The sequence below is a fragment of the Aquarana catesbeiana genome, linkage group LG11 (assembly GCF_042186555.1).
Source record: "Aquarana catesbeiana isolate 2022-GZ linkage group LG11, ASM4218655v1, whole genome shotgun sequence".
In the NCBI taxonomy this organism is placed as follows: Eukaryota; Metazoa; Chordata; class Amphibia; order Anura; family Ranidae; genus Aquarana; species Aquarana catesbeiana.
This window is the reverse complement of record NC_133334.1, coordinates 53,771,503-53,798,774: the sequence shown is the minus strand read 5'-3', so window position 1 is coordinate 53,798,774 and position 27,272 is coordinate 53,771,503. Positions and strand designations below refer to the sequence as shown.

The window sequence follows — 27,272 nt, the reverse complement described above, 5'->3', positions numbered from 1 at the left end:
CGCATCACACTGCTGTGCAGATCACATGCGATGCAAATTCAGCCATACAGATTGTATGGCTGAATTTGCATTGCATTAGCACCAAAATGGTGCAGGACCCTTTTTTTTGGTCCACATTGGAATCGGATCGCATGGGTGTTCACAGCTATGCGATCCGATTCCTGCACCATTTGGCAGTTTTGCACTGTGATCTGTGAACCAATCTGGGGGTGTCATTAACTTTGAAGGGGAGGAGAGTGGATGTGTGTCCGCTCTCCCCCGCCCATTCTACCCGGCAGTACCCGGTCCCAGGCCTGCAGATGGGCAAGGGGAGCCAGGGATATATAACAGGGGGGGTGGGGGGTGCGTGTGCAGCCCAGATGCCATGTTGAAGCTTCTGGTTGCCATGGTGAACTGGTACCTGGGGTTTGTCGGACTTAGTGTTACCAAAGGGTTAAAATATTGCTAAAACACTTTTTAAAAAATATATTTACACATATCAGTAAATTATGAATGAAGGCTACATCAGTAGCTTTCATTGATATATGCAGAGCTGGACTGAGTTCTCACACAGACAGCAATTTTGGAGCCAAGTTATGGAGAAAATGTTTACTGCATATCCCAGGATATCCCAGTCTATCATAATCCTACTCATTCTGGCATCATGTCAGACTGTTTTGACCTCTTAATAGTAAAGACAGACAAATTACAGGTTAACATTTCCATATTGTTTATATATCGGTTGTGTTAGTTTCTAATAGAGTTTTTGGTCATATTTTAGGTTTCCAGTAAAAAATAATTGTGCTATGTTAGTAAATTCTCCATGTTTTGTCAGTAATTTTTTTTGCGGGGGGGTTGGTAACCCTGGTTCAGGACTATGTAACATGCAACACAGCATATAGATTGCAGGAACCAGGACTATGTAACATGCAACACAGCATATGGATTGCAGGGATCAGGTCTATGTAACATACATTATAGCATATAGGTTGCAGGGATCGGGAGTATGTAACATGTAACACAGCACTGGCCATAGATTAAGAGGAGGGGCTCTTCCTACTGCCACTGACCACCAATTATTAGGGGAAGGGGCTTTTCCTACTGCCACTTACCAATAATTATTTGGGAGTTGCTTTTCCTACTGCCAGCGCCTGCCAATTATTGGGGGGGCTTTCCTACTGCCACTGACCAACAATTATTAGTCGGGGGAGTTTTCCTACTGCCACTAATACCCCAGGAATTTGGGACCAGAGTCCTGCTGCCTGTCATCATAATCAAGCAGCAGCTGGCTATGTAAGAGGGGCTTTTCCTACCGCCTCTTACAACCAATTATTAGGGGGAGGAACTTATTCCACTGCCCATTACCACCAATTAATTGGGGGATGGGCTTCTTCAATTGCCACTGACCACCAATTATTACAGGGAGGGGCTTTTTCTACTGCCACTGACCACCAACTAGTAGAGGGAGGGAATTTTCCTACTGCCACTGACCACCAATCATTAGAGGGAGGGGCTTTTTCTACTGATACTGACCACCAATTATTAGGGCCATTTGATTTTCATCAGAGCTTCCAAAGGTGGAGATGGATTTTGATGAATGCTGTCCCTGATCAAGACCCCTAGGTTCACCCTTCTCTAGGTGAGGAGAGACCTGTACCAGAAAAGGCAGGCAGAGAGAGTAATGGAGGCTGCAACAGTGTTGAGGAGACGAAACCAAGAGATGAGCCAAGGCAGGCAGCAGACAAGTGTAAACCAGGCGTCAAGCTGTGGATCAGGGCAGGTGGCAGACAAGATCTATTTTGGGACCTCAACCTGTCTTGGTGTTCTTTCCAAAATCTGCCAAACATTAGATCTAACAGTTAGTTTTTTTTATATTGGTATATGTGTATCCCACTTAAGCATTTGGACTCTATAGTACATGAAGTTCAGGGGCTTTTCCTACTACCACTAACCACTAATGATTAGGGGGAGGGACTTTTCTTACTGCTGCTAACCACTAATTAGTAGGGGGATGGGCTTCTTTTTACTGCCACTGACCACCAATTATTAGGGAGTTGCTTTTTCTACTGCCAGTGCCCACCATTGGGTGGTGGTGGTGGTGGTGGGGGGTGTCCGCTTTTCCTACTGCCACTCATTCCAGGATTGGAGTTTGGGACCAGAGTCTTGCTGACCTGCTTTTCCTACTGCCAATACCACCAATTCTTAAGGGGAGGGGTTATTCCTACTACCACTGACTACCAATTATTAGAGGGAGGTACTTTACCTACTGCCACTGACGACAAATTATTAGAGGGAGGGGCATTTCCTACTGCCACTGATGACCAATTATTAGTGGGAGGCTTTCATACTGCTACGAACCACCAAATATTAGAGGGAGGGGCTTTTTTACTGCTACTGACCAACAATTATTAGGCGGAGGGGCTTTTCCTACTGCCAGTGACGACCAATTATTAGTGGGAGGCTTTCATATTGCTACTGACCAACAACTTTTAGAGGGAGGGGCTTTTATATTGCTACTGACCAACAATTATAAAAGGGAGGGGCTTTTCCTACCACCACTGACCAACGATTATTAGTGGGGGCTTTCATATTGCCACTGACCCCCAATTATTAGTGGGGTCTTTCATACTGCTACTGACCCCCAATTATTAGTGGAGGTCTTTCATACTGCTACTGACTCCAAATTATTAGTGGGGTCTTTCATACTGCTACTGACTCCAAATTATTAGTGGGGTCTTTCATACTGCTACTGACTCCAAATTATTAGTGGGGGCTTTCATACTGCCACTGACCCCCAATTATTAGTGGGGTCTTTCATACTGCTACTGACCCCCAATTATTAGTGGGGGCTTTCATACTGCTATTGAACCCCAATTATTATTGGGGTCTTTCATACTGCTACTGACCTCAAATTATTAGTGGGAGCTTTCATATTGCTACTGACCCCAAATTATTATTGGGGTCTTTCATACTGCTACTGACCCCCAATTATTAATTGGGGTCTTTCATACTGCCACTGACCCCCAATTATTAGTGGGGGTTTTCACATTGCTACTGACCCCCAATTATTAGTGGGGGGGCTTTCATACTGCTACTGACCCCCCAATTATTAGTGGGGTCTTTCATACTGCTACTGACCCCCCAATTATTAGTGGGGTCTTTCATACTGCCATTGACCCCCAATTATTAGTAGGGTCTTTCATACTGCTACTGACCCCCAATTATTAGTGGGGGCTTTTATACTGCTACTGACCCCCAATTATAAGTGGGGTCTTTCATACTGCCACTGACCCCCAATTATTAGTGGGGGGCATTTATACTGCCACTGACCCCCAATTATTCGTGGGGTCTTTCATACAGCCACTGACCCCCAATTATTAGTAGGGTCTTTCATACTGCTACTGACCCCCAATTATTAGTGGGGGCTTTTATACTGCTACTGACCCCCAATTATTAGTGGGGTCTTTCATACTGCCACTGACCCCCAATTATTAGTGGGGTCTTTCATACTGCTACTGACCCCCAATTATTAGTGGGGGCTTTCATACTGCCATTGACCCCCAATTATTAGTGGGGTCTTTCATACTGCTACTGACCCCCAATTATTAATTGGGGTCTTTCATACTGCCACTGACCCCCAATTATTAGTGGGGGTTTTCATATTGCTACTGACCCCCAATTATTAGTGGGGGGGTTTTCATACAGCCACTGACCCCCAATTATTAGTGGGGTCTTTCATACGGCTACTGACCCCCCGATTATTAGTGGGGTCTTTCATACTGCCACTGACCCCCAATTATGAGTGGGGTCTTTCATACTGCTACTGACCCCCATAGTGGGGCCTTTCATACTGCTACTGACCCCCATAGTGGGGCCTTTCATACTGCTACTGACCCCCAATTATTAGTGGGGGGCTTTTATACTGCCACTGACCCCCAATTATTAGTGGGGTCTTTCATACTGCTACTGACCCCCAATTATTAGTGGGGTCTTTCATACTGCCATTGACCCCCAATTATTAGTAGGGTCTTTCATACTGCTACTGACCCCCAAAAATCAGTAGGGGCTTTTATACTGCTACTGACCCCCAATTATAAGTGGGGTCTTTCAAGCTGCTACTGACCCCCAATTATTAGTGGGGGTCTTTCATACTGCTACTGACCCCCAATTATTAGTTGGGGGCTTTTATACTGCCACTGACCCCCAATTATTAGTGGGGTCTTTCATACTGCTACTGACCCCCAATTATTAATTGGGGACTTTCATACTGCCACTAACCCCCAATTATTAGTGGGGTCTTTCATACTGCCTCTGACCCCCAATTATTAGTGGGGGACTTTCATACTGCTACTTACCCCCAATTATTAGTGGGGGGGGGGGACTTTCATACTGCCACTGACCCCTTATTATTAGTGGGGTCTTTCATACTGCTACTGACCCCTCAATTATTAGTGGGGTCTTTCATACTGCCACTGACCCCCAATTATTAGTGGGGTCTTTCATACTGCTACTGACCCCCATAGTGGTGCCTTTCATACTGCTACTGACCCCCAATTATTAGTGGGGGGCTTATATACCTACACTGACCCCCAATTATTAGTGGGGTCTTTCATACTGCCACTGACCACCAACTATTAGTGGGGGCTTTCATACTGCTACTGACCCCCAATTATTAGTGGGGTCGTTCATACTGCTACTGACCCCAATCATTAGTGGGGTCTTTCATACTGCCACTGACCCCCAATTATTAGTGGAGTCTTTCATACTGCTACTGACCCCAATCATTAGTGGGGTCTTTCATACTGCCACTGACCCCCAATTATTAGTGGGGTCTTTCATACTGCCACTGACCCCCAATTATTAGTGGAGTCTTTCATACTGCTACTGACCCCCAATTATTAGTGGGGTCTTTCATACTGCCACTGACCCCCAATCATTAGTGGGGTCTTTCATACTGCCACTGACCCCCAATCATTAGTGGGGTCTTTCATACTGCCACTGACCCCCAATCATTAGTGGGGTCTTTCATACTGCCACTGACCCCCAATCATTAGTGGGGTCTTTCATAATGCTGACCATCAATTATGAGGGGGGGGGGGCTTTCCAAGCAGTTTGTAGGTATTTGGATTGAGAAGTATGTAGGAAATGTATACAGTGAGACACCTGTGTCCATGAGCCCCTTTCAAGTTTTAATTTTGGGCGGTATGAATTCACGACCTATGAGAACAAGCATGCAAAGACCTTCACTGTATGCATGCTTGCTTCAGGTAAGTGAACAACCAGGGGATAAGGTAAAGTACCAGGGTAGAAAGGCTTACATACAATTCACCAACAGCAACAGTACTCTTTTTCTCACATCGGTACCAGTAACAGTAAAACGTTCCCTCATCAAGCATGGCGTCCTTCTACTTCCACCCTTTCAGCTACGAGGGCGGAAGCTTCAGTTTCCAATATGGCGGTGCTATTCTGACAGAGCACGGTTGCGACTAGTTCCCATCCTGCAGATTCACCTAGTAAATTCTGAGGATGGGAACTAGCTTGCTCAATGTGAACTAGAGGGGGGGGGGGGGGGGCAAGGGAGAGAGAGAGAGGGGGGGAGAGAGAGAGAGGGGGGGCGAGAATGAGAGGGGGGGCAAGGGAGAAAGAGACGGGGGGCAAGGGAGAGAGAGGGGGCAAGGGAGAGGGAGAGAGAGAGGGGGAGAGGGAGAGAGAGGGCAAGGGAGAAAGAGACGGGGGGCAAGGGAGAGAGAGAGATTACAGAGAGGGGTGGAGAGGTATACAGGGAGATATACAGAGAGATAGAGGGGTATACAGGGAGAAAGGAATAGAGAAGATATAATATAAAAGAAGATGGATGGACAGGGAGAGAGAGAGACCTTCAAGGTGAAAACGTGTGCTGTGCTTTGCTCGCAGTCTCCTATTCACTTCTATACACCTCATGTTCCCGCCCCTCGATTTCCTGCTTCCTGGTCACATGTTTCCTGTGACATCACTGGGTGAATCTGCAAGATGGGAACTAGCCGCTACCGACAGACCACCTGCTACTATACATGATAGGAAGAATCATGCCCCTGCAATCGGTAGCGACCCGCGTGTTATTCTACCCGACTTTGCTGTACAACGTGGTGATGGAGAAAGTCTCCAGCCGGAAGTGGTATGACAGGATCGATGAGACGGTCATCCTGGGAGCTCTGCCTTTCCGGGGGATGAGTGACAAGGTGAGCGCGCATGCGCAGTTCGCTTCCCGTGGGCACCTGGAGGTCTAGTTGTGTGGTCCAGTGGAGTTATAATTGGAGGAAACTTTATGGGTTTTTTGTTCATTTTAATCACATTGCAATGTTAAATGACTGAACCTGTAGAGTTTTCTACTGTATATTACAGTTATCTGGTGATGAGCAAGAGACCCATTATTATTTATTATGATCGATATCTATCTATCTATATATAGAATCTCACAATATGTAATGGGCTGTATATATTTATCATTCCTGCAGACCTTCACTCCAAAACTCATGTTCGCACTAATGCAACCTTCCCCCCATAGCAAATGCCTAACCCCTTTTTTTTTTTTTTTAACTACTTTTTTTTTTTTATTAAAAGGATAATCTCACCCTTTCACAAAAAAATAATAAACGCATAATTTCTGCAGGTGGAAAAAAAAATGTGCATTTACTATTTTTTTTGTTTTGAGAGTCTGGAAAGCATTACACCAGTGATCAGCTCCGCACAGCCTAGTTTTTTTTTTTTTTTGTAACCCCTAGTGGGGGGGGAGAAGATCCCCCGCTAGCTGTCAAAATGGGGGAGCGGGGCTGATCTTTTCATAACATGTTGGGTGTAACTTGTTACGAAAGGTGAACTTATCATCTAAAATTCATCCCCTGGCCGGCCCCTACCCTCATTCTTGCCTAGACCAGATTAACCACTTCAGCCCCGGACCATTTGGCTGGCCAAAGACCAGAGCACTTTTTGCGATTCGGCATTGCGTCGCTTTAACTGACAATTGCGCGGTCGTGCGACATGGCTTTCAAACAAAATTGACGTCCTTTTTTCCACACAAATAGAGCTTTCTTTTGGTGGTATTTGATCACCTCTTCAATTTTTATTTTTTGCTCTATAAACAAAAAAGAGCGACAATTTTGAAAAAAAAGCATTACTTTTTGCTATACTAAATATCCCCAAAAAATATATAAAAAAAAAAAACATTTTTTTTCCTCAGTTTAGGCCGATATGTATTCGTCTACATATTTTTGGTAAAAAAAAAAAATCGCAATAAGAGTTTATTGATTGGTATGTACAAAAGTTATAGCATCTACAAAATAGGGGATAGTTTTATTGCATTTTTATTAATTTTTTTTTTTACTAGTAATGGCGGCGATCAGCGATTTTTATCGTGACTGCGACATTATGGCGGATACATCTGACAATTTTGGCAATATTTTGGGACCATTCACATTTATACAGCGATCAGTGCAATTAAAAATGCACTGATTACTGTGTAAATGTGACTGGCAGTGAAGGGGTTAACCAGAAGGGGGCGCTGCAGGAGTTAAGTGTGTCCTAGGGAGTGATTCTAACTGTGGGGGGGGATGGGCTACGTGTGATATGACACTGATCACAGCTCCCGATCACAGGGAGCTGTGATCAGTGTCATTAGGCAGAATGGGGAAAATGCTTGTTTACATCAGCATTTCCCCGTTCTTCCTCTCCGTGAGATGATTGCGGGTATCCCTGCAGACATCGAATTCACGGGACCCGCAATCACACTCACAGAGCTCGCGGCAGGGTCGCACGTGCCACCGGCGGCAAATTTAAAGGGTCGTGCCTGTCCTTGCCATTCTGCCGACGTAAATGTTCGTGTGGCGGTCGGCAAGCGGTTAACATGTCTTATTTCTGCAGCCTCTTGGGGTGTCTACATCGGATATCCCAGGAGTCATCGGGGTTCATAGAGCAGCAAGAGGCAGATGCAAGAACTGTGAAGAAACAGCCGGCTGTCTGATGTCAGAGGGGAAAGAGAGTGGCACGGTACTCGGCATACAGGTTACAACAAGACAATGCTGGATGGGTCAGTATGTTACAGAGGAACTTCTATCATTAAAAAAAAAAAGATGTCAACTACAAATACTGTAACTGCTGACTTTTAAAGTGGTTGTAAACCCCCCCCCCAAAAAAAACAAACCCTGTAAGACAAAGGCATAATGAGCTAGTATGCATCGCATACTAGTTCATTATGAAATACTTACGTTAGATTGAAGCTGCTGCAGCGGTCCCCGTACAACACTGTGACCGGCGACATGTCTCCAGGAGTTATTTCGGGGTTCGCGGACTCCGGCACTGAAGTCCGCGATTGACGTCACTCCCGCGCGGGCACAGCTGCTGAAGAAACGGCACAAGCGCCGGTGACGTCGGCGGCATATATGATAAATTAAGTGAAGGGTTAGGAGATATTTACAGTACCTACAGGTAAGACTTCTTATAGGCTTACCTGTAGGTACAAGTGGTGTAACTGGGTTTGCAACCACTTTAATATACATGCATTTACCAGACCAGGAGTCTGTGCGCTGTTTTCACCTGGGCCGGTACTTTGCCAGTTTTTGGGTGCCTGGCATCACCAGCTTGGCTGTACAAAACCAGTTATGACTTCCTGACGTTTTACAGCAACCTCTCTCTTGCTCGTGCGCTGTACAAGCTGCACTTTCAGACTGGTCCTGCAGCCTCCTGGGACATGTGATGTGTTTTTACGGGTGGAGGGGGGATCTCAACTTCTGCATTTGTCGTCTAGGTGAGGATTTTGGGAGTGGGAACCTGTCAGAAAATGGTACCCACTCCAAGAAAAAAAAATATATATTGATAATGGTAGAAGAGGAGGATGAGCGGAACTTTCACTTTTAAGTGAAGTTCTGCTTTAATTGAGGACAATCAGCATCACAGTAGGAGGGTATTCAAATGAAAAATGAGCTGGGGGCCATTGACGCATTGCAATGCTAGTCATTTTAGATCGTGCCTCAGTGCCCATGCTTCAATGAACAATAGAGGGTTTCAGCAATCATTTTGTGACACATCTGATTTTGGGACGTTTTAGTGTGTCGGAAGCACAATGATTTCGGTGGGCTGCCTTAATGCAACGCACATTAACCGCTTGAGGACCAGCTGCCACAATTATAGTGCAGCAGGTTGACTCCCCTGGACGAACCATCATAGCTGTACATCGGCCGCTTTAAGAGCACTAGGGGGCACCATCGGCACGACGCCGGAGCCAATGCGCGTGCCCAGCGGTCGCGATGTCCGCCGGGCAACCATGATCTCTCCTGAGAGAGACAGAACGGAGGTCTGTCAATGTAAACCGACAGATCTCAGTTCTGTCAGGGGTGAGAAGACTGATCTGTTGTTCCTACTGCTTAGGAACAACGATCGGTCTCCTTTCCCAGGCAGTCCCATCCCTCCACAGTTAGAAACACTCCCTAGGACACACACTTCACCCCTTGATTGCCCCCTAGTGTTAACCGCTTCCCTGCCAATGACATTTATACATTAATCAATGGCTATTTTTAGCTCTGATCGCTGTGTAAATGTCAATGGTCCCAAAAAAGTGTCCGATTTGTCTGTCGCAATGTCTCAGTCCCAATAAAAATTGGAGATCGCTGCCATTACTAGTTAAAAAAAAAAAAAAAAAAAAAGGAATAATAAAAACGCTATAATTTTTTTTTTTTACCAAAATTCTGTAGAAGAATACATATTGGCCTAAACTGAGGAATATATTTGTTTTTTTTTTAAATTTCGGGGATATTTATTATAGCAGAAAGTAAAAAATATTGTTTTTTTTTTTTTTTTTTTAAATTGTCGCTCTTTTTTTTGTTTATAGCGCAAAAAATAAAAACAGCAGAGGTGATTAAATACCACCAAAAGAAAGCTCTATTTGTGGGAAAGAAAGGATGTCAATTTTGTTTGGGTACAGCATCGCACGACCGTGCAGTTGCCATATTGCAAAAAATGGCCTGGTCATTAAGGGGGCAAATCTTCCGGGGCTTAAGTGGTTAAAGTGACCTAATGCAAGTGTATGAACGCACTACAAAAATGTAAATGGACCATGAGACCCCTTTCACACTGAGGCGGTTTTCAGGCATTTTAGCGATAGAAATAGCGCCTGAAAACCACCTCCCGTTCATTTCAGCGTGACTTTTCACACTCGGGCGGTGCGCTTGCGGGACTTTAGGAAAAGTCCTGCAAGCAGCATCTTTGGGGCAGTTTGGGAGCGCTGTATTTAGCACTCCCAAAATGCCCTGCCCATTAAAATGAATGGGCAGCGCTTCCAAAACGCATGAAAAGCGCTTCGGCAACGCCGCAACACGGGCGATTTTAACGCCTTTTTTGGGGTTAGAAGCGCCCCGCTAGCGGCTGAAAAACAGCGCTAAAGCCCTGCTAAAACAAGCAACGTTTTAGCCCTAATGTGGCCGCGGCCCCAGTGTGAAAGGGGTCTTATAGTTTTAAACTGAAGCATTCAAAAAACTTTAAACTGTAAAGAACAGGCCTGTTCTGTAGCTTACACCGCCTGTCCCACCAACCACACCTGTCATAGGCTAAATTTATACTTCAGATCTTACCTGCCCTTAGAAAAAAAAGAAAAAGTGATCTGCAATAGATCGCTTTTCACAGGTGGTGCAGGGGCCCCTCGCCTCCTGTTTTAACCATGTAAATGCTGCACCACAACCACATGCAATACACATGGAGGTTTATTGTTCTCCTGTATGGGTTATGTTTGGCGGCAGTATTACTTGGATAATTTTTGATGCAGTCATAAAGTCCATGACATGTTTACAGCCCCATCCCACTGCTTTTGCAGCTTAAGGGGTGGTAAAAAGATGACTCAACTGCCTAATTTTACAGCCCCCCCCCCCCCCCTCCCCTTGCACATGTAAACATGCCCTGAAAATGGAACTAAAGTATAAAAATGAACACATTTAGAGCAGATAGGTTAGATGTACCTGTCTGTTTATAATCTTCTTTAGAGTGTATACTTAAGACCCCTTTCACACTGTGCCGTCAGCGGTAAAGTGGCGCTATTCGGCCGCTAGCGGGGCGGTTTTAACTTCCCACTAGCGGCCGAAAAGGGGTTAAATCCACCCGCAAAGCACCGCCATGGCGGCGTTTTGCTGCGCTGCCCCATTGATTTCAATGCGGAGCAGCGGTGGAGGAGCGGTGAGTTCACCGCTCCAAAGAAGCTGCTGGCAGGACTTTTTCTGACGCATTGCCAGCGCACTGCTCCAGTGTGAAAGCCCTCGGGCTTTCACACTGGAGTGAATGGAGCATCTGTTTTAGGACGGATTGCAGGCGCTATTTTTAACGCTATAGCGCCTGCAAAACGCTCCAGTGTGAAAGGGGTCTAATTGGCTGAAGAACCGACACTCTCAAGAAGCATGCATCGGCGAGGGATCTCACGGACGTTGGAGTGGAAGTATTTGTGGCTTATCCCCAGTTAAGCGTTGTCTTAAATTGCTCTTCCAAGGGTGTTGGATTAGCCCCCCCCCCCCTCCCCAGTGAATAGAACACCCCCCCTCCCCCCCTGCGGTTGTATTTACTGGTGTTGGAGAGATTTTCTGTTACTTTCTGTCCTGATGGGAGAGCTCCCAGGTAGGAACACCAGTTTTTTTGTATTGTTTTTTGCTATCTAACAGGTTCTAACCCTTCACACTGTATGGGCAACACAGTATTGTGACGGAACGTCTCATACTCTGCCTCTGCTTCCGTCAGTATAGCGCTTCCTAAGTCCTGGAACACGAGACTAATGGATCTGGCTATAGTAACCCCCAAGAACCAGACAACACTCGTCTTGGAGTACATCAGGAATAGACTGCTTTTTTTGAGATCTCACACAAATATATACACCAGGATTACAATACAAACTGTAACCAGAAACCTAATTAACATGAGCTAATTAACTAATCCTTTAACCAGACAGGTGACTCAGAGATAAGACCTTTTAGGGCAGCCTTGACGTCTCCTAGCTCACCGACTATACAATACACATTATCATAAATATCAACAGGGAACTCCTTCATACAATTGCAGGATTAATTAGCACAAACAACAATGGGTGAAACACTCTTAGAAGCCATACTAAACTTATTTACATCATAGCAGACAACAGATGGCTGGAGTTGATGACATCAGCATTTTCTAACAGTATGCGTCCCAACAGTATGAATCGGTCACTATTTCTAATATGGCATATACAGGGTTCCCAGAGTCTGTGTGTCTTGGGGGGACATGGACCTGAATCCAAAGTAACACCACCGCAAAGCTCACAAAGAGCACCGTTACCCCAAAATCCAAGGCCCATAATCAGTAGACAAGAGGCCAGCATTCAGTCCCCTCCAAAAGCCCCGGTCCAGGGTGAGTCCATCCCAAATATAAAGCATTTTGGCAGAAGAAGGCCTTTAGTGCATTAAATCAATAGGGTTAGCAGGACAGCCATTGTGTTAGATCAGCTTACAATCCATCTTTTAATAATATTATTGTCCCCTCAGAAGGAGTTTTAAGCAGGCCTCCAGTAAAGAAAAATAAGATAAAAATGTTTAACCTGTAAAAAAAAAAAAAAAAAAAAAGACAAACCAGTAGGGGGCATGTTAGGCCACTGCAGAGAGACCACTGCTTCCATACAAAGGGTTCCTGTCTGCAGAATGCTGGCAGGGGACAGAATTTTCTTCTTAGGTTTTTGCTGCTCTTTATAGAAAATGAAGTGTAAGGTTTTGAACACCTTTTTGTTTTGATGAACCTGAAATGTGTTTTTCTGATTTAAACTGAAAGTTGATTTGGGGTTTAACCTGAAGGGTTACCCTATATAGCTCGCTTTATAGTAATAAACCTCCAACGTTTTTCATGTATGGCTATACAAAGTATTGGATGGTATTAATCCCCCCTGTTGTGTGACCTATGTGATATAGTCATTTTCAGTGTGTAAGATGTAATTCACACCCATGTGTTTCCCGCAGTTGATTAAAGAGGAGAACGTACGTGGGGTCATTACTATGAACGAGGAGTATGAAACCAGACTGCTGTGTCACTCTTCTCAGGTAAGTGATCTCGTTGGTTGGTCTCATGCATCAAAAGTAAAATTCCCACGTAAGAAGTATTTGGGAGTATCAACATCATTGCAAATACAGCCGACGTCCATGTGTGTGCGTTGGCCACATCCTGAGTAACAAACTGAATGTATTCTTAAAGCGTATCTAAACCCAAACAATAAGCTTCTTGTATACTACCTTTTTGTTTTTTTTTAAATATACCATTTAAAAGATTTTTTACAGAGGAACTTAAATTGGTTGTAAACCTCAGACATGAAATATGAACAAGGCATATCCCTCTATAGTGTGTACTTGTCTCAATCCAGGGCACTGAGGGGTTGATTTACTAAAGAAAAAATTCACTTTGCACTACAAGTGCACTTGGAAGTGCAGTCGTTATAGATATGAGGGGAAGCTCTGCTGATTTTATCATCCAATCATGTGCCAGCAAAAAATGCTGTTTTTTATTTTCCTTGCATGTCCCCCGCAGATCTACAGCAACTGCACTTCCAAGTGGACTTTTAGTACAAAGTGGATTTGCCTTTAGTAAATAAACCTCTCAGTGTCATTTCTGTCAACTATACGAGTCACTTCTGACAAGTTTTCTTGACTCCAAGAGAAAAATGGTGACAGGGGAGGGAGCTCCAGCTGATTGTGCTGTGAAGGGGGTGTGTCTCTTCCCTCCAATCAGCTCTCATAGCTCTCCGCCCCCTGCTTTTCATAGTTGAGAGATCCTGTAAATTCTGCACTTTGGATGTTGGGGGAAAGACGGCTGTAGACAAACAGGTACAACTTATGTAGGAGGATTTCTTTCATCTGTGTATCACCTGAGGCCAGTCACTTCACTGGGTATATGTTTACAACCACTTTAAGTCTCCTTGATCATGGCTCTGCCCTATTCCACTGGCTCCCCCATTTCAGATTGTCCGGTGCATGTGCAGATGTGCCGAACGGCTCTGCCAGACCTTCAGGTCCTGACAGAGGTGTGCTCAGCATCCGCAGGAAAAGGAGTTCTGGACCACCTTCACTGTCCTGTCATCGCGCACCTACGGAGTTGTGCCTAAAGTCCTTGCTGAGCAGAGCTCTTCAGCACATCTGCATACATGTACACAGTATTATTCTTGTCTAGACAGAGAATGCCAGCACAAAAAAATAAAAAAGCACTTAAAAAAAAAAAAGATCAAATAAAAATATCCAATTGTGGCTGAGGGAGGGTCTGGAGACAGGTATACCCACACTGTCTGTCGGGATGAAGGTCTGTAATAATCAGAAAAAGGGAGAAAGCCGTACGCTGGGAATCTTCTGTTAGAACAATATTGTGTCATCCAGTGCCATACAAGTTCGCCCAAAGCTAAGTCCTCTAACACAGAGGTCATCTAACTGCGGCACAGGGGCCAAATGTGGCCCTTTGTTTGCTTTTATCCAGCCCCTGGGGCATTATCCCCCCAATGTCAGCAACAGTTACTATGGTAACACTGTATTTCTGTGGTCACAGTGTGAAAAAAAAAAATCGTAAGGAAAAAAGTAATTAAAAAAATAGAAATTTTTTTTTTACATACGGTCACCAGTCCGTGTCCCTGATCTCTACCATACCAGTTATATGATGATGCTGCACTGCATTGGTGACAGTATGTATAAAAAAAAAAAAGAAACAAATTGTGAAAAAAAACTTTTTTTTAGTTTCCTCATTTTCCAAAAAAATTTCCACGCCTCTTACTAAATACCCTGGACTGTCTTCTTTCCAAAAAGGGGTCATTTGGGGGATATTTGTTCTGTCCTGACATTTTCAGGCCTCAAGAAATGAGATCCATCAGGCCATGAGGATTGATCAATTTTCAGATATATACACCATAGTTTATGGTTTCTCTATCAAACTTTCCTACAGACTAAATAATAAACCCCTGCTTGTTTTTAGTCACCAAAGAAATCAACTTTGGCCTACATTTATGAAGAAAGATTATTTTTTTGCAACGTTTTAAAACAGAAACAAAGGAAAACGCATTTTTTTTTTCAAAATTTTCAGTCTTTTTTTCGTTTGTTTAACTTAAAATCAAAAAACCCAGAGGCGATTAACTGCTTGCCACCCGCCCACCATCAAATGATAGCAGGGCGGTGCGGCTCTCATTCTGGGATGACGTCATATAATGGCGTCCCAGAACGGCCACTCTCACGCGCCCGCGGGGGCGTGCAGTGCGGCGATCGTGGCTGCGCAACCCTGATCTCTGTAAAGAGCTGCGTCCGCGGTCCTTTAACCATGTGATCGGCTGTGTCCAATCACAGCCGGTCACATGTAAATATGGAAGTGCTGGTAATCGGCTCTCCTCGCCTCACACTGACAGAGTGTGAGGAGAGGAGAGCCAATCAACGGCATCTCCTCACAGGGGGACATGTAGGAATGTAATCAGGGCACTGATCATCAGTGCCCTGATTACAATAGTGCAACACAGTTTCACCAATCAGTGCCCACCATTGCCCACCAATGCCAGTTATCAGTGCCCACCACTGCCCACAAGTGCCACCAATAGGTGCCCATTAGCAATGCCAGTCAGTGCTGGCAATCTGTGCCACCTATCAGTGCTGCCCATCACTGCTTTCAATCAATGCCCATCAGTGCCATCCATCAATGCCTATACGTGCTGTCTATCAGTGCCCACCAGTGCCAACTATCAGTGCCCATAAGTGCGGCATATTAGTGCCTCCTCATCAGTGCCCATAAGTTCCACCTCTTTAATGCCCACCAGTTCAGCCTATCAGTGCCCATCAGTGCCGCCTTATCAGCGCACATTAGTGAAGACGAAAACCAAGTTACAAAATTTACTGACAGAAAAAAAGTAAAACATTTTGGGCTTTTTTTTTTTTTTTGTAAAAAATAAAAAAAACCCAGCAGTGATTAAATACCACCAAAAGAAAGCTCTATTTGCGTGAAGAAAATGATAAAAAATTTGTTTGAGTACAGTGTAGCACGACCGCACAATTGTCATTCAAAGTGCAACAGCGCTGAAAGCTGAAAAATGGCCTGGGCAGGAAGGGGGTGTAAGTGCCGGTAGACAAGTGGTTAAATACCACCAAAAGAAAGCTCTATTTGTGTGAGAAGAAATGATAAAAATATTATATTGGTACAGTGATGCATGACCGCACAGTTGTCATTCAGGCCTGATTCACACCTATGCAGGTTGCATATTCTTGTGCATTTTGCATTTTTCAATACACGTTTTTGATCAGTTGAAGTCTATGGAATCAAAAACGCAACCTGCTGGTCCCTGGCCCTTTCCATAAAATGCACAGATGTGAACATGATCCATAGCAAACCATGTTAAATGGACTGTAGTGTGTTTCCGCAAAACTGAAAACATGCTACAAAAATGCATAGGTGTGAACCAGGCTTTAAAGTGCAACAGCAGTGAAATCTAAAACGTGGCCTGGGCAGGAAGGGGGTAAAAATGCCCAGTGATGACGGGATTAAAGGGCAATATGATGCCTCCTTACCACCTATTTTAACCCTGGAATCCACCACTGTGCTGCAACCGTGTGCATTGCCACCCTAGTTCACAGCCACATGTGATGCTTCACCTCCATAACTGAATGAAGTGAAATCCACTGTGTGGAAGGCCAGCAGTCATGCAGCGTGGGAAAAGCGCTAGATGATGCTGGATGTCCTCCAGCCAGAAAATAAGGTGGGCTTTATCTGACTTGCTGCAGCTACTAATGAACACTGCAAGAAGCTTACAATGTGCAGTGAAATCTGAGTAAGCAATGTTAGTATAAGAGCCCTTGCACAATGGGGCGGTTTGCAGGCGCTATTGCGCTAATAATAGCGCCTGCAAACCGCCCCGAAAGTGCCGTTGCTTTCATTCCAGTGTGAAAGCCCCGAGGGCTTGCACACTGGAGCGATGCGCTGGCAGGACAGTAAAAAAAAGTCCTGCCAGCAGCATCTTCGGAGCGGTGTGTATACCGCTCCTGCCCATTGAAATCAATGGGACGGCGCGGCTATACCGCCGGCTGCAGAGGCGCTTTGCGGTGGTATTTAACCCTTTCTCGGCCGCTAGCGGGGGGTAAAACCGCCCCGCTAGCGGCCGCATACCGACGGTAAAATGCCGCTAATAATAGCGGCGTTTTACCGCCGACGCCGCCCCAGTGTGCAAGGGCTCTAAGAGAAGAGCCCATACAACTATGCAAGACTGAAGGGAAGCCTGGAGGTCCGCGAATCAATGACCGCTCATATATTTTACATTTCACAGGTTCACTTCCAAGGTGCGTGTCATGGAGCAGAACTATAGTAATCTTCAGATAAATCTGCCTTCTCAGACTTCCAGGGTGCATAGTATGTCCAGGGCAGTGGCGGCTGGTGCTCAATATTTCGGGGGGTGGCAGTAAACAAACCAGTCCCCCCCCCCCCCCGCAGGAGACAGATGGTGGCGATCAGCGGCCTTACCTTAGGAGGCTGATGCTGCTCCTCGCTCCAGCTTGCCAAGGAGAGAGCCGAGGCCGTTGCTTCTCTCCTGGCTGAACAAAAAGTGGGTCCTGAGATCCGACTGGCTGGGAGACCTAGGACTCCCAGCCAATCGGGCCTCAGGATCTGCTTCCTGATTTGCCGGGAGAAAAAGCAGGAAGACATTAGCGAATATTAATTCGCTATTGTCACAAAACTGGGTGGGCTCAGGGCGCAATGCTCTGCGCCCTGAGCCCACCCTTTTTTGAAGCCAATTAAAGCCTCAGGCTCTAATCGTGGTTAAAAAAAAAAAAAAACCATTGACATCCATGCATTCCTGCGCCCTGCATGTAGATTGGGGCCAGGCGCATAGATTAGGGGGGCAGTCATTGGCAGCTTCTGTTTGGGTGTTGTGCTGTGTGCCCTTTAAACGTTTCCATTGTCTCTCTTTGTCTGCAGCAGTGGGAATCTCTGGGTGTGGAGCAGCTGAGACTCAGCACTGTCGACTTTACTGGAGTCCCATCATTGGAGAACTTACAAAAAGGGGTGGAGTTTGTACACCGACATCAGGAAAAGGGCCACAGTGTTTACATCCACTGCAAGGCTGGAAGATCCCGTAGTGCCACCATGGTGGCCGCCTACTTAATAGAGGTGAGCGTTATAAAGCAAGTATGGCTAAAAGGAGACCCCCAAAACATAATATACAGTTGGAGAAATAGGATATTTGTAGCCACTATAAAAAAAAAAAGTCCATAGACACTGGGGCAAAATCTGGTACAATTCTGCATAGAAATCAATCGGCTTCCTGGTTTCATTGTCAAAGCTTAATTGAACAAGCTGAAGTTAGAAAGCCGATTGGCTACCATGCACAACTGCTCCAGATTTTACACGCTCCAGTTTTAGTAAATTAAGCCCTTCCTGTTCATCCCAGCATCTCTTTAACCACTTGCCAACCGGGCCAATTCTGACATTCCTCTCCTACATTTTTTTTTTTTAGCTAGAAAATTACTTGGAACCCCCAAACATATATTATATATATATATATATATATATATATATATATATATATATATATATATATATATATATATATATATATATATATATATATAAGCAGAGACCCTGGGGAATAAGATGACGGTCGTTGCAATTTTTTATGTCACACGGTATTTGCGCAGCAATTTTTCAAGTGTTTTTTTTTGGGGAAAAAAACACTTTCACTAATTACCTGCTTGCCGACCGCCGGCCGTCAATTGACGGCCAGGCCACGCAGCTCTCGTGGCGGACGGGCGTCATATGACGTCCTCGCTTTCCTAGGCCACCAGGGGGCGCGCGCCGGCGATCGCGCGCGCCCGCTGTGTCACTAGGCACCCGGTGCGCGTGCCCGGCGGCCGCGATGTCCGCCGGGCACCCGCGATTACCGGTAACACAGCAGGACCGTGGCTCTGTGTGTGTAAATACACAGAGCCACGGTCCTGTCAGAGAGGAGACCGATGGTATGTTCCCAGTACAGAGGAACACCGATCGGTCTCCTCCCCTAGTGAGTCCCCGCCCCCTACAGTTAGAATCACTCCCTAGCAACACAGTTAACCCCTCGATCACCACCTAGTGTTAACCCCTTCCCTGCCTGTCACATTTATACAGTAATCGATGCATTTTTATAGCACTGATCGCTGTATAAATGTGAATGGTCCCAAATATGTGTCAAAAGTGTCTGATGTGTCCGCCGCAATATCGCAGTCACGATAAAAATCGCAGATCGCCGCCATTACTAGTAAAAAAATAAAAAAAAATTAAAATGTTATAAAACTATCCCCTATTTTGTAGACGCTATAACTTTTGCGCAAACCAATCTATATACGCTTATTGCGATTTTTTTTTTTTTTTTTTTACCAAAAATATGTACAAGAATACATATCGGCCTAAACTGAGAAAAAATTTGTTTCAAGAAAAAAAAAATGGATATTTATTATCGCAAAAGGTAAAAATTATTGTGTTTTTTTTAACACAACTACACAGTGGTGTAGTGGTAGCACTCTCGCCTAGCAGTAAGAAGGGTCGCTGGTTCGAATCCCAACCACGACAATACCTGCTTGGAGTTTGCATGTTCTCCCTGTGCCTGCGTGGGTTTCCTCCGGGTACTCCGGTTTCCTCCCACACTCCAAAGACATGCTGGTAGCTTAATTGGATCCTGTCTAAATTGTCCCTAGTATGTATGAATGTGAGTTAGGGACCTTAGATTGTAAGCTCCTTGAGGGTAGGGACTGATGTGAATGTACAATGTATATGTAAAGCGCTGCGTAAATTGACGGCGCTATATAAGTACCTGAAATAAATAAAAATAAAATAAAATAAAACTTGTCACTCTTCTTTTGTTTATAGCGCAAAAAATAAAAACCGCAGAGGTGATCAAATACCACTAAAAGAAAGCTCTATTTGTGGGGAAAAAATGATAACAATTTCATTTGGGTACAGTGTTGTATGACCGCGCAATTGTCATTCAAAGTGCGACAGCACTGAAAGCTGAAAAATGGCCTGGGCAGGAAGGGGGCGAAAATGCACTGTATTGAGGTGGTTAAGAAAAAAAAAAAGAAAACACTAAAGTTAGCCCAATTTTTTTGTATAATGTGAAAGATGATGTTTTGCCGAATAAATAGATACCTAACAGGTCACGCTTTAAAATTACGCACACTTGTGGAATGGCGACAAAACACGGTACTTAACCCCTTACCAACCGGCCCATAGCCGAATGACGGCTGCAGGGCGATTGGATAACTCTGGGAGGACGTACTATGACGTCCTCCCAGAATTCCCCTCTCGCGCGCACCCGAACACATCCGTGACCGCCGGGTCCAGATCGCAGCCGTTTACCATGTGATCGCGCCGTCAAATGACGATCGGTACACAGTGAGCGGGGAGGGGGATGGATGGATGTCTGCAGCGCTGTGGGCTGTATGTGTAGTGCCCACAGCGCTGCACAGAGACATCCAGCCATCCATGCTCAGCCATCCCTCACTACTATGCAATGCTGTGCAATACTCTGCAATGCTGTGCAATACTCTGCAATGCCCCCACAATACTCTGCAATACTCTGCAACACCCCCACAATACTCTGCAATGCCCCCACCATACTCTGCCATGCCCCGCCATACTCTGCCATGCCCCGCCATACCCTGCCATGCCCCGCCATACCCTGCCATGCTGAGCCATGCTCAGCTGTACTCGCCCTCTGTATGTGGCCAGGCTGTGGAAGTCTCACACATCTGGTATCGCCGTACTCAGGAGGAGCAGGAGAATCTATTTTGGGGTGTCATTTTTGGTATGTACATGTTATGTGGTAGAAATATTGTATAAATGGACAACTTTGTGTTAAAAAAAAAAAAAAAAAAAAGCGTTTTAAACACTTCCCGCCCGCCGGCCGTCATACGTCCTTGACTTTGTGCGGAGATATCTGAATGATGGTTGCAGCTACAAGCATCATTCAGATATCAGCTTTTTCAGCCGGCGATTCCCTACACCATGAGAACGATCATAGCAGCTGTTCCACTGCTTGATCGTTCTTACGGGAGGCGAGAGGGGATGTCCCCCCCTCCCGCGCTTCTACCGACTCACCGCTACGATCGAAGCCAGGATCGTTTTTTTTTTTTTTTTTTTTATTTCAGGCTTCCCAGCCTAGAGGTGAGATGTGGGTTCTTATTGACCCCATATCTCACTGTAAAGAGGACCTGTCATGCCATATTCCTATTACAAGGATGTTTATATTCCTTGTAATAGGAATAAAAGTGGTCAAAATTTTTTTTTTTTTTGGAAAAAAGCATCAAACTAAAATAAATAAAGTAAAATGAACAATAAAAAAAAATAAAAATTTTTTAAAGCGCCCCTGTCCCTGTGTGCTCGCATGCAGAAGCGAACGCATACGTAAGTCCCGCCCACATATGAAAACGGTGTTCAAACCACACATGTGAGGTATCGCTGCGATCGGTAGAGCGAGAGCAATCATTTTGGCCCTAGACCTCCTCTGTAACTCAAAACATGTAACCAGTAAAAAATTTTAAAGTGTCGCCTATGGGGATTTTTGAGTAGCAAAGTTTGGCGCCATTCCACAAGCGCGTGCAATTTTGAAAGGTGACATGTTGGGTATCTATTTACTCGGCGTAACTTCATCTTTCACATTATGCAAAAACATTAGGCTAACTTTACTGTTTTGGTTTTTGTAAAGCAAAAAAAAAGCGTTAAAAAAATTGCTGCGCAAATACCGTGCGAGATAAAAAGTTGCAACGACTGCCATTGTATTCTCTAGGGTCTTTGCTAAAAAAACATATATAATGTTTTGGGGTTCTATGTAATTTTCTAGCTAATAAATGATGATTTTTACATGTAGGAGAGAAATGTCAGAATTGGCCTGGGTGCTCCAGAACGCCTGAAGGTGCTCCCCTGCATGATGGGCCTCTGTATGTGGCCACGCTGTGTAAAAGTCTCACACGTGGTATCGCTGTACTCGGGAGTAATAGCAGAATGTGTTTTGGGGTGTAATTTGTGGTATGCATATGCGGTGTGTGAGAAATAACCTGCTAATATGACAATTTTGTGGGAAAAAAAAGTAAAAAAAAAACCTTGATTTTGCAAAGAATTGTGGGAAAAAATGAAAACTTCAAAAAACTCACCATGCATCTTTCTAAATACCTTGGAATGTCTTCTTTCCAAAAAGGGGTCATTTGGGGGGTATTTGTACTTTTCTGGCATGTTAGGGTCTCAAGAAATTAGATAGGCCGTCAGTACTTCAGGTGTGATCAATTTTCAGATATTCGCACCATAGCTTTTGGACTCTATAACTTTCACAAAGACCAAATAATATCCACCGATTTGGGTTAATGTTACCAAAGATATGTAGCGGTATAAATTTTGGCCAAAATATATGAAGAAAAATTACTAATTTGCAAAATATTATAACAGAAATGAAGAAAAATTTATTTTTTTTTACAGATTTTGCGGTCTTTTTTCTTTTACGGCGCAAAAAATAAAGAACCCAGCGGTGATTAAATACCACCAAAAGAAAGCTCCATTTGTGTGAAAAAAAGGACAAAAATTTCATATAGATACAGTGTTGCATGACTGAGTAATTGTCATTCAAAATGTGAGAGCACCAAAAGCTGAAAATTGGTCTGGTTAGGAAGGGGGTTTAAGTGCCCAGTTGTCAAGTGGTTAAAAATCTCCATAGACGACGGTTTAAACATTTTTACAGATTACCAGTTTAGAGTTACAGAGGAGAGTTTAGGCGAGAATTATTGCTCTCGCTCTAACGTTCGTGGCGATACCTCATGTGTGGTTTGAACACCGTTTACATATGCGGGCACGACCTACATAGGTGTTTGCTTTTGTGTGCGAACACTAAGGGGATGTGGGCGCTTTAAAATGTATTTATTTTTTTACACTTTATTTATTTTTATCACTTTTATTTCTATTACAAGGAATGTAAACATCCCTTGTAATATAAATGGGGCATGACAGATCCTTATTATTGAGAGATCTGGGGTCTATAAGTCCCCAGATCTCTACTCTATGCTGGAAAGCCTTAGATCAAAAAAACAAAAATCTCAGCCTTTCCAACAAAAAAAACAGCAGTTTTACATCTGCCCGCTCTGAAAGTGGCAGTTTCATTCTCAGGGTCTGAACAGCTGCTATGATTACTTTTATATTTTAGGGAATCGCTGGCTGGGAAAAAACAATATCTGAATGATGCCTGCAGATATCACAAAAAATTAAGAAAATATGGGATTTTAATGGCACCACACTAAGAAGTAGACTAGAAAAAATATATAAAGTTTATTAAAGTTAACAGAATTCTTTTAAAAACAATTTACATAAATATTATGCTATTTAAACGGCTCATGACCCCAATTCACTGAGCTGGTGTCACCAATACCCCTCAGACTATGAATCGGGAGCCCCCAATAAACACAGTAGGGTATTAATGACAGTAACCTAACAGCCAGGCGTCCAGTGATGGCTGGTTGAGGGGTGGTGATGTCCGGCTCAGCATCTTGCTCAACATGTTTCGCATTTTAATGCTTCTTCGGGAGCTTAGGGGTTAAACTATTATAGTTTATAAAATAAATATATATTTTTATATATATATATCTATCTATATCTCTCATTAAACCTCTCAAAGATGCAAAATAATGCAGAATAACTGTTGATACTTACAAAAAACAATTTGAGACCACAAGAAAGGTGGCGGCAGGGTCAAACCCAGATCCCCAACAATAGAGGTAGATATGGGGACACAGTGCATAGCGGCAAGGGGGGTAGCACCAAAAAGACCAATAAAGAAGGTGTTTAAATTGAAATCATTCAGATATCACCACTTAAAGCCCAGGACATTTGAATTTGTACCTATAGGTAAGTCTTTAATAAGGTTTACCTGTAGGTACAATGATTATCTCCTAAACTTGCACTGTTCAGAAGATATTCACACTGCATGCAGCCGGTGACGTCGCTGGCGCATGTGCTTTTGAAGGGACAGCAGAACGTGCCGTGCCTTCAGAGCTCCGTTCTGGAGCCGAGGGCATCATCACAGCCCAGGCCATTCATACAGCCAGAGCCCGCAAACCCAGAAGGAAGACAGGGTGAAGATGGCAGCGCCAGGGAGCCAGGACAGCGCTGCGCTGGAAGGCTCCATGTACAGGTAAGTCTGCCATAATGTGCTAGTATGCGATGTTCCTTTTAAAGCCAGATATACAACACTGCGTTTTGTGCTGGGTAATCTGTTCCTCTCTATGCTGTATTTTACCTGGTTGATCCTGCCTGTTCCTGTGTCCCCCTGAGTGTTCGAACCACGGTAATCATGGCTGCTGATCCATACTGTGGTCAGTGTACGTGATTAGTGACTTTACAACCACTTTAAAGCTACAGCTATTTGTCTGGCGTTTTACTACCGCTTTTAAAAGTTCTGAACATCCGAGGGTGGGAAAGATCGGCGATCATGCGAGCACTGTGATGACTGTCGCAATGGTCACATGATCTCTAGTTGGTCCCGCCGGCTGCCAATCATTCATCCGGACTAAGATCTCTCAGCTTTCACAGCTCGGTCTCTGTGCAGGGAGCATGCAGTGAGTGCGCTCTAAATACGGAAACATCAGCCACTCAGCAATGCATATGTGTGTTGTGTGGACAATAAAATCCACCCTTTTACCGACACACATATTTGTTACGCTGGCAGCAACCGGGTTATACTGCTGCTTACAGGAACCCATCCTCCCCAAATCCTCGGTATCCATTCCTCTCCTCATTTCTTTCCCTCTCTTCCTTTACCTATAGAGTCCCTCCCATAATCTATTCTCCGAGTCCCTAAGGGCTATCCCTGCACACTGCCGCAAGTCAACATCCTTGTCCCTCCATTAGTCCTGGCTTTGGAAATACTTTACGCCACAAGTGCAAACTTCTTTATATATGGTATACAGCTGGGACGTTCCCTCAGAGGGATTGGATGGAGCACAAACAGGTGTGAACCTGTACATTCAGGACAAAGGTTTTGCAATATATGTATGTTATGTTGTGCATTATTGCCTCTCTAATGCCGCATACACACGATGGGACTTTACGGCATACTTGGTCCGGCGTACCAGATTTCGTTGGACAATTCAATCGTGTGTGGGCTCCAGTGGACTTTGTTTTCTCAAAAGTTTGACGGACTTAGATTTGAAACAGGTTTCAAATCTGTCCGATGGACTTGAGTCCGGTCGAAAAGTCCGCTCGTCTGTATGCTAGTCCGATGGACAAAAACCGACGCTAGGGCAGCTATTGGCTACTGGCTATGAACTTCCTTGTTTTAGTCTGGTCGTACGTCATCATGTACGAATCTGTCGGACTTTGGTTGATTGTGTGTAGACAGGTCTGTTCATTCGGAAAGTCCGTCGTAAAGTACGCCGGACAAAGTCTGACGTAAAGTCTGATCGTGTGTACATGGCATAACAGCATTTTGTTAGTATGTCCACTTATACCTGGTCTTGTACTTAAGTCCTAAACAAACAACAAATAAAAAAAAAAACATGGCAGGTGTTCTAAACCTTTCCCTTTTAAATTTATCCAAACTGTTTTACCTGGAGTTGGGCTTTAGTATCTGACAGCCTATTTCCCCTGCCCTACTTGCACACCTCCCAGATACTTAAAAACTGCTCTAAAAGTGGTGGTCACATGACCACCAATACCCCTCCCCCCCGCTCCATTATCCCTTTGTGGGTCGGTATGAACAGTGCTTATATGTCCGGTGAGCTACATTTTCCTGCATACAACGCTCTGATATTGCTGCAGAACTATGGCGAAGGTGTATGTATGTTTGGCGGCATGCTCCTGCAAGGCTGCTAATCCATTACTGTAGGCCCAGAAAGCATGCTGATGCACAGATTGTGGTAGGTAGGTCTTCAGGAGGCATGTCCATGATGTCAAAGGCCTAGAGCAGTAGCTCCCAACAGGTCATGTTTTCAGGATTTCCTTTTACCTTGCAAAGGTGCTTTAAAGCAGCAGTCGCCAACCAGTGGTCTGTAGAGTCTGCAGGATCCTGACATTGCACCAGCAATTTGCTGATCGCGGGTGCAACGCCTTACAGGCTGCAGTGTAAAAGAAAATAATAAATGCACATTTTGCGAATGGTCCCCGTAGTCTTCTGGGACCTGTGATGTGTCCCTGAAGACTGGGGTAAGGGGGAGGAGCTGAACTTACAGTTCAGATTGCTGCAGCGCATCTGACTGGAAGTGGGGGTGGGCACCTGTCAAAACCAGGTATCCTCTCCCCCCCAGAAAGTGCCAAATGTGGCAGTGGGGGGGGGGGGATGCAAACAAGTGGAACTTCCCCTTTTGGGTGACATTGCACTTTAAAGACCAAGTCCAACTGAAGGTGGAGGAAGAGGTTGGATGATGCTGGGTGTCATCCAATCAGGAACAGGATGGCATGAAGAGGAATCCGCAAGTGTAGACCTGTGCAGCAGTGTAAAGAAGGCAAGTATAATAATGGGGCAGCGATTTCTGAGAATGATGGGGCATAACAACTGAAATGAAAAATGTGATGATGGATATAACTGGTTTGTAGTAAGGTAGCTGTAAACATTTTTTTTTATTTTCACAGAGACACCGATGGGATCCAGATGTCGCTTCTGCCTTCATAGCAAATATCCGACCACACATTTTGATCCGCAGCACACAGCATCAAATTCTGGAGACGTTTTACCTCTCCCTCACTAACTCAGAACCTGCAGGGGGTGGAGGCTGACCTGAAGTTTAGCTGCACAATTTTTCTACTTTGTTTAAATCTAAACGCACATAAGACAGTAGAAAGGGCAGTGACGGTGTGCTGTAACTCAGAACAACCAATACAATTTAATTTTATATTTGTAAGACAAGTAAAATCTGAATCCTGATTGGTCCTTGGAAACAATGCTTTTCGTTTTGATTGTTACCGCAATTCAGACCACCAAACTGTTACCTGAAAATGTGATTATTTTATTTATTTTTATTTTTTTCTATTGGAGTGCATGATCATTGTCCTCATTCAAGGGAACATTTTCCAAATAAAAACTGGATAGAAGTCACCGATTGTTTTTTTGAACTTTGAAGAAGAATACTTTTTAGCCATACACATTAGTAACCTGTAAGGCTTCACACTTGAACCCAAATGTACAGGCGTTTGAGATTTTTTTTTTTTCTCTGCCTATAAGCTCCCCTCCATGTAAACCTACAGTATGTGTTCATGCACACTACAGACGTTTACAAGAGTGGAACTTAAAGGAGTGGAGTTTAAAAAAAAATCACTTG

The 27,272-nt window shown here is 44.4% G+C and overlaps 2 protein-coding genes across 17 annotated transcripts in view; one reads left to right on the top strand and one right to left on the bottom strand.

Moving 5' to 3' along the window:
- Positions 1-27,272, bottom strand: part of LOC141112036 (ZP domain-containing protein-like) — a 146,715-nt gene that overhangs the window by 99,035 nt on the left and 20,408 nt on the right. For 2 of the 16 annotated variants that reach the window (XR_012236503.1, XR_012236508.1), the window contains exon 1: positions 5,915-7,024. The exons of 7 other annotated variants lie outside the window; for them this stretch is intronic. The gene's annotated coding sequence lies outside the window, so the exon portion shown is untranslated. Of the gene's footprint in view, positions 1-1,091; positions 1,419-1,512; positions 1,631-5,301; positions 5,528-5,855; positions 7,025-27,272 lie in introns of those variants that run through there. 7 more of the 16 variants (XR_012236502.1, XR_012236511.1, XR_012236501.1 and 4 more) reach the window with 7 other exon arrangements.
- PTPMT1 (protein tyrosine phosphatase mitochondrial 1) lies at positions 5,655-27,049 on the top strand. Its single transcript, XM_073604421.1, has 4 exons — positions 5,655-6,197; positions 12,966-13,046; positions 17,926-18,117; positions 26,587-27,049. Exons 1-4 carry the CDS (start codon positions 6,030-6,032, stop codon positions 26,728-26,730), a joined length of 585 nt encoding a protein of 194 aa, XP_073460522.1. The 5' UTR covers positions 5,655-6,029; the 3' UTR covers positions 26,731-27,049.